The 12,458-nt window shown below is 41.4% G+C and overlaps 1 protein-coding gene across 3 annotated transcripts in view; it reads right to left on the reverse strand.

Moving 5' to 3' along the window:
- Positions 1 to 6,853: 6,853 nt before the first annotated feature.
- The window catches only part of fgf22 (fibroblast growth factor 22), a 161,022-nt gene continuing 155,417 nt past the window's right edge, over positions 6,854 to 12,458 (reverse strand). For all 3 annotated transcript variants that reach the window (XM_073068282.1, XM_073068280.1, XM_073068281.1), the window contains exon 4: positions 6,854 to 8,047. In XM_073068282.1, coding sequence (XP_072924383.1) covers positions 7,853 to 8,047 — 195 coding nt within the window. In that variant the 3' untranslated portion in view covers positions 6,854 to 7,852. The remainder of the gene's footprint in view (positions 8,048 to 12,458) is intronic.

Raw genomic sequence — 12,458 nt, forward strand, 5'->3', positions numbered from 1 at the left:
AATCCAGCCAAGACCTCAATGGTGGAACAGGCAGACGAAGTTACTTCGAACTCAACAGCTGTGAAGGCGAATGAAGGCTGCAACAAATCCATCAGCTCCAATCGTCGTGGTTTCCATGCCATTGGAATCAATTGGTTGATTTGTGAAGTATCGTGTGCTTCTTGGAGAGCAACATCAAGTACATGTTAAACAAATACACGCACAGGCGTGGGCCACAATCAACGGAACAAAGACCATCATCCTCGACCTCGAGGGACAGCCACGACGATGACGAAATTAACCTTAAATCACACCAAGTTCCAGGACTTGAAAATCCAAAGCAAGGGAACAGATAAGCTTTCCTTATAGCCTGTTGTTCACTGACGATGAAGTCCATTGAATGCATACGTGGTTTGCATTTATCTTACCTTGCTGGGGCTACACACTGTCATGGAAGTGACTGCACTTAACGGACTTCTTTCTCAGCAGAAATTTACAATTACGTTTACAATTTAGGGGAGTTACGCAGAAGTTATGCATGGCATGGTAGCGTAATGGTAAGTGTAATGCTATTACAGCGCCTGCAACACGGGTTCCATTGCTACTGCTGTCTGTAAGGAGTTTGAACGTTCTCCCCGTGGCCACATGGATTTCCTCTGGGTGCTCCAGTTTCCTCCCACATTCCAAAGACGTACAGATTAGTTGGCTAATTGGTCACTTGGATATAATTGTAAATTGTGTAAATTTTGGTTTTTTTCTGGCTGTCTGTGGAAAGACAAATCTCAGGGTTGTATTCAGCATATGCACTTTGATAATAAATGTACCTTGAATCTTTGAATCCTAATTGGGCAGTGCAAGATCATAGGGCCAGAAGGGCCCGTTACCATGGTGTATTTTTAAATAAAATAAAGTAAAATAATCAGAAGAAGAAGTAACATTAATTTTTTGATCTGTCAATCAAGGTATTTCAAAGTTCTTCAAATCTAATCAAAAGACCTTTAAAGGTCTTTTGGAGTGTAGTCATTGTGGCAGGACAAGGAATGCAGCAGCAAATTTATCCAAGTTCCCACAAAATTGATTTAATGATTAATAATCTGGTAATGTGGCATTGTAAGAAGATTTGTTATAGATAGCATGCAGCAAATAGCTCCCCTTCTTTGATGAAATGTGACTGGATATTTTACATATGCCAGTGCATATTGGCCTCCAAGAGGGACACAAACTTGTTATAGGGTTTGGAGGCTTGTGTGCCTCATCGACCCAGAGAGCTATGGAGGCTGGAGTCAGCGCTTTATGCTGTAACTCTTGGTAGGATCACCCAGGCTGAATAGGAAAAAGGGTGGAGGACAAACTAAAAGTGGTCCACCAGTCCTCCAGGTTCAGGGATTCAGTTCAGGTCTAACAGCCAAGACTGGGAAAACAAATCTGTTACGGAAGCAACAATGAAGAATCCTTCTACATCTTGCACGATGGTACTCCTGACTCTCCACCTGGGACTTGCATGACTGACAATAGTGAAAAGCAAGCCACCAGAGATGGCAGACCTGGTGCCCTAAATGCCAGCAGTGTAACGGGCAGTAGATTGATAGTCCATATTGGACTTGCTGTTCTGAGACAGAGCCAGCTGTGCCACGCACCCTCAGAACTATACTGGATCATCACCCTATATTCTTTTGCTCTCAGTCTGATAGTTGAGGCTAATGGGAATATGTTCTGCTTTGCTCTTCATAAATGCAGCCTTCCTGGTTGTGTGGAAAATAACCAGACGGACAATGAAGAGGAAATGGTGCTGCTTTATAACTCCTACTAAGTGAATTAAATATCTTTTACTGACAAGTTATTGTGCAGGTATGTGATTGATGTTATTTTCTGTCATAAAATGAAGTTGTTGCTGATTCCATCAAGCTACTGGCAAGAAGACCCATTTGCATTGCTGTGTAATATTTTCCAAGGTATGTAAATGCATTTCCACACACAGATAAATTGTTCAGAAGTGTCACCTGCAACCTCCAATATATCAATTTTAATGCTTTGGCATAATTGGAACTTAATGTCATGAACTTACATTCAGTGGCCACTTCAAGAGGTACACCTGTACACCTGCTTGTTAATGCAAATATCTAATCAGCCAATCATGTGGCAGCAACTCAATGCATAAAAGCATGCAGACATGGTCAAAAGGTTCAGTTGTTGTTCAGGCCAAATGTCAGAATGGGACTGAAATATGATCTAGCTGACTTTGACCATGGAATGGTTTGTTGGTGCCAGATAGTGTGACTTGAGTATCTCAGAGACTACTAATCTCTTGGGATTTTCATGCACAATTGTCTCTAGAGTTCACAGAGAGCGGTGTGAAGAACAAAAAAAAACATAAGTGAGCGGCAGTTCTATTAGGGGAAAAAAACACCTTGTTAATGAGAGGATAAGGAGAATGGCCAGAATAGTTGTGTGCAGAAGAGCATCTCAGGATGCACAACACATTGAACCTTGAAGTGGATGGGTACATCAGCAGAAGGTGAAGAACATACATGTATATCCACAAAGAAAGTCACTCGTCTCCCCCTAAAAGGTCTATTCCTTCTTAGCAGCTGTAACATAGATACTTGTTGATGATCTAAAGGAAATGGGAAGAATTGATTGATCCATGTTGGACTTATTCACTTCCATGGGGACAGTGTTTATTTTGCTATCCAGTCCTCCGATCCCTGAAGCAGGGTAGATTAAGCAATCAGGATTTTTAAAAATGTCAAATGTTGCACATCTGAGAGAAATTGGTGGAAACACTCAGAAGTCATGGAACTTCTGTGGAGAATGAAACCAAGTTAACTTTTCATGTTGATGATCTGTAATATCAAAATGTTTAATGTATTTTAATGGGTTGCAATGTATGGACGGTTTCCCATCCACTTAAAGGGTTGCAAGCAGAATGAGCAGGGTTCCGTCAGTACTGCAATTATTGCAGGATTGTTAACACTCATCAAGGGAAGGATGTTTTCGTAAATTTACCGCATGAGATTCACCTGTCTCAAAGAAGTGATAGTCATGAAAGGGACAATAGGTGCTAAATATATCTTGGTTGCAAATTCAACTGCAAATGTTTCCTGCTTAATGGCAGACAAGTTGCCATTGATAATTGAACTCCTGTGACCTGGTAACATTTTGCTCGTCAAAAAAACCTTGAAAATGTGTAGTTCAGAAGCCTTACTTGTTAAGTTTTAGACTATTAGATATAGGTGTAGAATTAGGCCATTTGACCAATTGAGTCTGTTCCACCATTCCATCATGGCTGATTTATTATCCTTCTCCCCTTCTCTCATAACCTTTGATACCGTTACTAATTAAGAACTTAATCAACCTCTGCTTTAGATATATTCAAAGGCATGACCTCCATAGTACCTGTGGCAATGAATTCCACAGATTCACCACACAGCAAGACTATAGGGTGATGTGCTGCCGGATTTCTTGGGATGAATCATAAATGAATTCAGCTCTTAGCTTCACCCCACCCCCTCCAGCCTTCTCCTATCATTTTGCATTTCCCCCTCCCCCCACTACTTTCAAATCTCTTAGTATCTCTCCTTTCAGTTAGTCCTGACGAAGGGTCTCGGCCCGAAACGTCGACAGCGCTTCTCCTTATAGATGCTGCCTGGCCTGCTGCGTTCCACCGGCATTTTGTGTGTGTTGTTTGAATTCAGACATGGAGGTTTTGGGGGAGTACCAGAGGATGTTCCTGTCCTTCCTATGACAGGGATTAAAAACTATTTTTCAATTGCACCATAGTCTGATCTCCCTGATGGCTGACCCGATACTACCATCCAGTTGTGCATGAATCTGAGGCAAAGCCCACCAGAAAGTCTGAATGGTACCAGAGTGACAGGGTTTTATTTACTTATTTATTTTTCAGGACTGAGGCATTGTTGGCAAAGTCAGCATTTCTTTCCCATCTTGAATTACCCTTTAAAATGATGCTGTGGTAACTAAGTGACTCGATGGCTCCTAGATCATTTTTCTTAAAGAAAAGACTGCCAATGTCTGGATTTGTACATGGGGTATACAGGGTAACATATGCAGATTTCTTCCATAAGTCCATTTTAATGCCAATCCTGCAGTATTTTTATGATCAATATTGCTAAAAATATTACTTTTTAAATTATTAAAAATTAAATTCCACAGGTGTGTGATGGCGTTTGATCTTAGGAGTCTGGATCAGTTTTTTTGTGATCAGTATTGCTTAAAACAAAGTTTTTTTCAAACTATTAAAAATAAAACTCCATAGTGGGATTTGATCTTGGGACTCTGGACAATGAGTCAAAGGGTCTAGGTTCCGGGTCAGGTAACTGAACGGCTCTACCATAGTAACCTAAGATGTGGCAACAGTTGTAATCAATAAGAAATAATCTTATTTCTATAGGAAGCACACAGAGAGATCTTACTACTACTTGAGACTGTGTCATTGGAACTTTTTTTGTCCATCTGAGAGGACAGGCTAGGCCTTTGCTTAATATCTCACTACATGGCATTTTTGGCAATGTGGTAATGGTGTCACACTGCAGCATCAGGCTAGATTTTGTCCTCAGCTCCCCAGCATTAGGCTCGAACCCACTGACTGTTGACTGTGATACAGAAAGGTGTTAGCTGTAAATGTGACCCATTTTCTTTATGATCGGCAGACAATAACCTTTATTTTTTTGCTCAGGGTTATGTTTAAAGCAAAACTGCTGGTCACCAGTACAGCAATGGGTGCATTTGAAATAATTACATCTTGCTTTTGCATATAGCTGTTTGAGCAGCTGATCCAAGTTGTCATTCAAGATCACACATTCACTCAATGAAAACAGATAAGGTTGTTTGTACCATTAGTGAGGAATCATCTAAACCAAATTTTGTAAAATCAACTTTATTCTGATTGCTGTAGCCAAACTGCAAGTGGAATTCTTCTTCATTTTTCATATGTACATCTTTCCCGAGCCATTCTCTTGAGTATGCAGAGCAGACAGAGGGGGCTCCTATACATCTTACGGTCATTCTCAAATGTTTCAAAGAATAAGACCCCAGACTTCTGTCGAAGGATTCCATTCAGGGGCACAGATTTAACGCAGGAGTTTAAGGAAGTGTTGTATCTTTGAACAGGTGGTTAGTCTTCTGTTTGAACCCTGGATTCTAAAGAGCTTTAAGAAATTCCTGGGTGGATGATGTTCAAAGTCTGGCACAGCTGTGAAGCCAGCGGAAGCGAAGTGACGCTGTTTCATTTGGCTGTATTCATGGGGATTCATGTATGGTTGAATGACAATTAAACTTGAACTTGAATTTGTATGTAGTTCAGTGATTCAACTCAGCAAAGGACTACAGCAACTTCAAGTGTCTGAAGTCTTGCTACACATATGGTTGGTGTTCAGTTAAGAGAGGCTGCAAGAACATTTTCAGGAATTCTAACATTAAGCTAACTATGAATTTTTTATTTAGTAAAGTCACATTAAATTCCCGAAGCTTCTTGAGAACATATCTCACTCGTAGAGTACAATGGTCAGGCAGTCAATGAAGCAAAAAGAACCTTTACAAGTAAACACCACAAATCTCATCAATCATGTTGGAACACAGCTGGAAGACATCCTTTAAGTGCTGGGAAGGCAGGGATAGTAAAATGATGAAATTTCAAAACCTGTTGTTGATTGAAATTGCATAGGTGGTGAGTAGGGAACTGGATTGGAATTACCAGTCTGAAGTGCACGTCTGGCGTGGTAATGGAGGTGAATATGACTGTGACATTTAAAAGGCTCTTAGATTAGCATGCGAGTGTGCAGAGAGTGGAGGGATATGGACTTTGTGTAGATCAAAGGGGTTCATTTAGTTAGGCATTTAATTACTCATTTACTTATTTTGGTACAACATCATAGGCTGAAGGGTCTTTTTCTGCCCTGTTATTATTATTTTTATTTATTTAGAGATACAGCACAGATCAGATCCTCCCAGCCCACCGAGCCTCACCGCTCAGCAGCTCGACTATTTAACCTTAGCCTAATCACAGGGCAATTTACAGTGACCAATTAACCTACTAACTGGTGCATCTGTGGGAGGAAACCAGAGCACCAGAAGGAAACCCCCTAGTCACTGAGAGGATGTGCAAACTCTTCACAGGCGGTGCCGGAATTGAACTCTGACCCCCCCCCCCCCCCCCCCCGGACTGTAACAGTATTGCACTAACTGCTGCACTACCATGATGCATGTGGCTATTTTATGTAACCATACTAGAAGCCCTCCAAGAGGACCACAACCTTGTCCTGGTTTGGAGGCTTGCATGCCTCAAAGACCTGGAGAGCCGTGTTGGCTGGAGTCAGGGCTTTATGCTTTCACTCTTGGTAGGGTCACCATGTCAAACAGGTCAAAGGGTAGAGTACAGACTAAGAGTGGACCACCTGACTGGAGGAGGAGGAGGAGGAGGAGGAGGAGAAGAAGAAGAAGAAGGAGGAGCAGAAGAAGAAGAAGAAGCCGGATTCAAACTCAGGAGCCCTTGCTCTGAAGCCTGGCGCTGATGCCACTACGCCACCAACTGGCAATGAACTGTGAGTGTGATGGTATTTCTGAGTCTCTGCCCAGGATCTGCATGATTGACAGTAGTGAAATCTGAGAGGAAGCCACTGACACAACGTAGGAATCTCTGAGACGGAGGACCCACATTGCTGTGTGTAACGGGCAATGGTGTAACATGCCAGCGGTGTAACGGGCAGTTGAGAGAGTAATACAAGAAGTAAAACCTTTCTTATAATTGTGCTCAGTATTTGCCATTTTCCCAGTGACATTTAAATAATTTTGATGGTACTAATTAATTTGCTCAAACTCAATCAAGGAGTTCAGACAATATGATAAACTACAAAGATAAATTTAATAAGATACCACTTTATTCACTATGTTATAAAAGAGTTGCAACACTCTAATAAACACATTGTAAACCTTTAGAAATCCATCAGAAAACAATATCTCTTGCATGTGCTTTCTAGGAAAGAATGAGATTTATTGAATTATGTTACATGAAAGCCAACTTCACCGGTGTTGAAATGATATTGGTGGTTCTGCAAAACCACCATTAGGAATGTTCCAGCATCACTTTAACCTAGGAGTAACATCACAATTTATAATTGCATAAATATGACCATATCCTACAAAATCATCAGCCTATCTAACAGTCGCTTTGTAGGGAAGCATTGCCCTTGTATCTGTGCGTAATGGAAGAGTCACAAGTCTATCTCTTCAGAGCTCACAATAAGTTCAGCTTGGACGTCCCAACTCCCTCGATGGGAGTGCGGTCGGTACACAGTCCATGAACTTGCAGAAGTTAGTACATTGTCTCTCTAAAGCTGGTGCAAATTACAAATGCTGTCTTCTTTGACTAGAGCATAGTCTTCTGTGCATTGAAACAATTCAGAACTTTGGTATAGGTGCTCAATAAGACTTTAGTTCAACCTCTCCCGCTATCCCACCCCAGATACCAGAATAGCACTGTTCATCCATTGTCCACACTCTGAGTCAAAAAAATCAGCTTCTTTCAGGCCTTTTTTAAAAGACCAAATCGTTCCATTAAATCCTACGGCGTTACTTCTTTTGTCTATTGTGACTGAAGGGTTTTTCTTTCCTCTACAGAAGTCCTAAGGTTATACTGATGAAGAGGCACTGCAAATGCTCCCAATAAAACCTATATTTACAACAGTCTATGCTCTGTTGCCTCCACAAGCTTAACGCAGAAATAAACCAAAAATAGCTCAGTATAAGAGATCCATGACAGAAAGGAAAGAAAATGTGCACTTCTTTCTTGTGAAGCATCAAGTAGCAAGACTCGGTAATGGTACAAGTTTCAGGGCTACTGGGCACAAGCTGACCTTTAAGGAACCATCATCGGGAGGAAATGTGCTGAGAGATGTTTTCTCCTTGTTTTATGTCCTCGCCGAGGGGACCCTTTCCCATTCAATGAGATGAACATTTGTCGTCCTTTGTGCTTCCACTTCAATGAGGCATAGGTATTGTAACCATTTTCTTCTATCCTTTCCTTAAACTTGCAATTGTTGTTGTACTCTTCCTAGAGAGAGAAAAAAAGATCAACAGTTTAGGAATGTTAGATATTATTTTCTTATTTACCCATTAGGTGAGAATTAATTTTTCTGTTTGGTCCTACCCCTAAGTACTTCTCCATGTAATCCTGAAGAATTTTCCTTAGACTCTGCTTCTGGTGCAGACTGTTCAGGTAGACTGGAGTGACTAAAGCAAGCAAGTCATTTTTACTGATTCATTACTAAGGAGTAAGCTTGGTCTCCAATTCACAAATAATTCAGATATTTTATTGCTTTACAGTCAAAAGACGTACCGGTTGGAAGCTTAATTGATCACTGTAAATCGTCCTGTGATTAGGCTAGGATTAAATTGGCTCAAAGCATCAGAAAGGACATTTGGTGCTGTATCACAATGAATAAATAAACCTCAAATCCATTCATCACAAACACAGAGTGAACAGTGGAAGGTGAGCACCATCTCTCAACACACACAAAGTCAGGCAGCATCTATGGAGAGGAATAAAGGCCGGACTTACTGGCTCGAAGAGCTGGGAAGGCTTGCTCCATGCTATATCTCAATAAGTAAGTAACTGTCTCAAACCAGAATTATTACATTGTTTTTGAAAGGAAATAAGGAAGTGGCTTGAGAATGCAAATGTACATGAGAGATGGGGTGGGATTATGGAGATCTTTGGGAAAGCAAAATATCAAGATAAATTTAATGTTCTTTAACTTGCTCTCATCTGGAAAACACCAGTGATTTTCTGCTCTGTGAGTAGAGTTTGTGGTTGAGTAGCAGTTGGCACCAGTGAGATCATATTTGCTTGTGACTGAGAGGAAGGGCATGCAATTTTCAGAGCAATTCCATCTTCCCAACATTCCAATCATTTTTCCTCTAACCATTTCTCTCATACATAGCTATTAAAACCTCTTCAGTTCTCTTACTAGTTATAGTCACTAAGGGTAATGTGCAGTAGGGAATTGACCCGCCAACCAGCACCCCTTTGGGATGCAGGAGGAAAGTGGAGCAGTGGGGCTTTCCACCCAGACACAGGGAGAATTGTGAAATACGTGTGGTCAGGACATCTTCAAAAGACGATGCCTCAAAAAGGCGGCATTCATCACCCAGGGCACACCCTCTTCTCATTACTACCATCAGCGAGGAGGTACGGGAGTCCAAAGAAACATGCTCAACATTTTAGGGACAGCTTCCTCCCCTCCGCCATCAGATTGACAATGAACCCACAAAGAGTACTTCACTGTATTTGCTCCCATTTTGCGCTACTCATGGTATTTAATTCTTAAATGTTTTTCTTATTGTACGAGGGGTGATTGATAAGTTTGTGGCCTAAGGTAGAAGGAGATGAGTTATACAGCTCCCGTTACATGCACATGCAGTTCAACTCTTTGAGTGATTATGCAGAAAGTTTGAGTTAATAACTCATCCCTTTTTACCTTAGGTTACAAACTTATCAATCACCCCTGCTGTGGACCACTTCTGGAGGTCCAAGACGCTGACTTCCACAAAGAAGGGATCCGTATGCTCCACGACCGCTGGACTAAGTGTGTAAATGTTGGAAAAATAAATGTGCTAGCTTTTCTAAAATTGACTCCTACCTTATCAATCATCCCTTGTAATTTATATTACATTTTATGAATTGCCGCTGCAAAACAACATATGTGAGTGATGATAAACCTGATTGAGATTCAGATTCTGATTCAGCATTGGAGGTCAGGATTTGAATCCAGATTGCAGCAACTGTCCATGACGTGCAGCAACAGTGCACCGCACGTGGCAACCGTGCACAGACAGGGGAGTCCAGGAATTCAAAAGATGACTTGCTCTCTTTCTCCATTTATTATCCATGCCTGCAGTCAGGTCATAGATGGACGTATGTGTGGAAGCAGAGAGATCTCAGTCGCAGCGCGGGAGAGATTATTTATGTATTGCAGAAAGGAGACATTGGGATTTTGGTAGTCACTTTGTTTAGAGATACAGCACGGTAATGGGCCCTTAATTGGCCCATGTGACCAATTAACACAGTAACCCGTATGTCTTTGGGATGTGCTTGGAAACCAGAGCTCCCAGAGGAAACCCATGCAGTCACTGGGAGAACGCACAGATGGCGAAGAATTGAACGCGGGTCTCTGGCAGTGTAATAGTGTTACACTAGCCGCTACGCTGTAGTGCCACCCCTGAACCTTGACTCTTTTATTCATAGCATTAGAAAGTAAGCACCAATATCTCTGCATCTACCCACCCTTCATCAGAATCAGAATCAGGTTTAATATCTCTGACATACAGTATGTTGTGATATGTGCTGTTTTGCAGCAGCAGTACAGTGCAATGCATAAAAATGTCTTATAAATTACAATAGGATATACATAATTAAATAAATAGTGCAAAAGGAGAACAAACTTAGTGTTCATGGGTTGGCTCATTGTCTTTTCAGATATCTGATGGCAGAGGGGAATAAGCTGTTTCTAAAATGTTTAGTGTATATCTTCAGGAATTTCCTCCCCGATGGTAGTATTGAGAAGAGGGCATATCCTGCATGATATGGATTCTTAATGGTGAATGCCGGATTTTGAAGGCAAAGCCTTTTGAAGATGTCCTTGACGCTGGGGAGGCTGGTGCCCATGATGGAGCTGGCTGAGTTTGCAACCCTCTGCAGCTTCTTTGGACCATGCTCTTAACCTGGGCTGTGCCAATGGTTTGTTGTCTGAAAGCAAATTGATATCCGGATCTTTTTCATCTTCCTCCCCCTCTTGAGAAGTTGAGATGCAGTTTGCAGCTGAATGATAGGCTTAGGAGACCCTCGTGACAGCAGGCCAACTGTACTGGTATTCACAAAGGGAAGTTGTCACAACTGGTTTGTGCTCTTTCTAACCTATTTATTTCAGCCTTAAGTACAAAGTTCTACTTCTTTCTCCCTCACTTATTTGTTCTGCTTCTCCTTAAATGCTCTTGGGCTTGTCCAGTCCTTCACGGGCAAAGCCCTCCCCGGCATTGAGTACATTTACATGGAGTGCTGACACAAGAAAGCCCCATCCATTTTCAAGGATGGCCACCATCTAGGCCATGCTCTCTTTTCACAGTAGTGTTCTTTGGGCAGGAGGCTCAGGAGCCTTAGATCCCCCACCACCAGGTTCAGGAACAGTTATTCCTACAACCATCAGTCTCCTGAACCGGTATGGGTAACTTCACTCACCACAACTCTGAACTGATTCCACAACCTGTAGACTCACTTTCAAAGACTCAGCAACTCATGTTCTCAGCATTATTTATTTATTTGCACAATTTGTCTTCTTTTGCATATTAGTTATTTGACAGTCTCTGTTTCTGGATACCTTTTCATAAATTCTGTATATTTATTTATTTTCCTGTAATTGCCTGCTAGAAAATGTATCTCAAGGTAGTATATAGTGCCATACGTGTACTTTGATAATAAATTTGCTTTGCTTTTGACCTTGATCAAAAAAATCTGTATTAACCATACTGTTACTATTGCTTGTTGTAATAAAGTGGCACACTCAGGTGTCACATTAGTGCGGGAGGCAATGCAACTGCTTCTTGCGGTTCCAGTAATAAGTGTTCAATTCTTTGGTACTGTCTGTGTGGAGTTTGCATGTCCTTGCTGTGACAATGTGAGTTTCCACTGGGCGTTCTGGTTTCCTCAGACGGGTTAACTCCCGTAAATTTGTTGCAGGTAGACAAAACAGGCGGAGTTGAATGACATTTGAGAGAAACTAGTTTACAGTGAAATGTGTGGGAACAGGATTGATGAGATTGGTCTGAGACTCAACACGGGCTAAGTGGTCACCTTTTCTGTCACTAGAAGATACAGAGTTTGAGAAATATATCAAAGAAACACGAATGATTTTGCAGACAGTGGAAATCCAGAGTAACACTTACAGAGGAACACAGGAGATCAGCCAGCATTCCTCCAGCATTTTGTGTGTGTTGCTCAAAGAACCAAAATTGTTAAAATGGTAGATCTATAACATGATTTAAACATCAGCCAACACAGAGGACCAAAAATGTTCCAGATGTTCCAGACATTTAATAGTTAAGCTCTGGGATTTCCCTCAGCTTAGTGTTTGGATGCCACAGTCAAATATTTGTGTAATGGACAACCCAGAGAATAATGAACACCTTTTGGCACAGAAGAAATCTCGATCAGAAAGGAGTTTCTATGGGAAATGGAAATCGTCCCCTGTGTCTGAGGTGACTGCTATTCTGGGGCTGGGATTCCATCATCTTTATTGAAGAAGGGAAATTGGCTCATCAACAACAAATGAAATGTTTCAGGCTCCTAACTTCAGCATGTGGATTAGAAAATATTCACATAATGGTGGCAGACCTGCTGATCTTGGCTTTTTCCAGCCAGTACTGCTAATTATCGGAGCTAGAGTATAAGGTTTGATAAGGACGTTGCA

Source organism: Hemitrygon akajei, chromosome 16 (assembly GCF_048418815.1).
Source record: "Hemitrygon akajei chromosome 16, sHemAka1.3, whole genome shotgun sequence".
Taxonomy (NCBI): Eukaryota; Metazoa; Chordata; class Chondrichthyes; order Myliobatiformes; family Dasyatidae; genus Hemitrygon; species Hemitrygon akajei.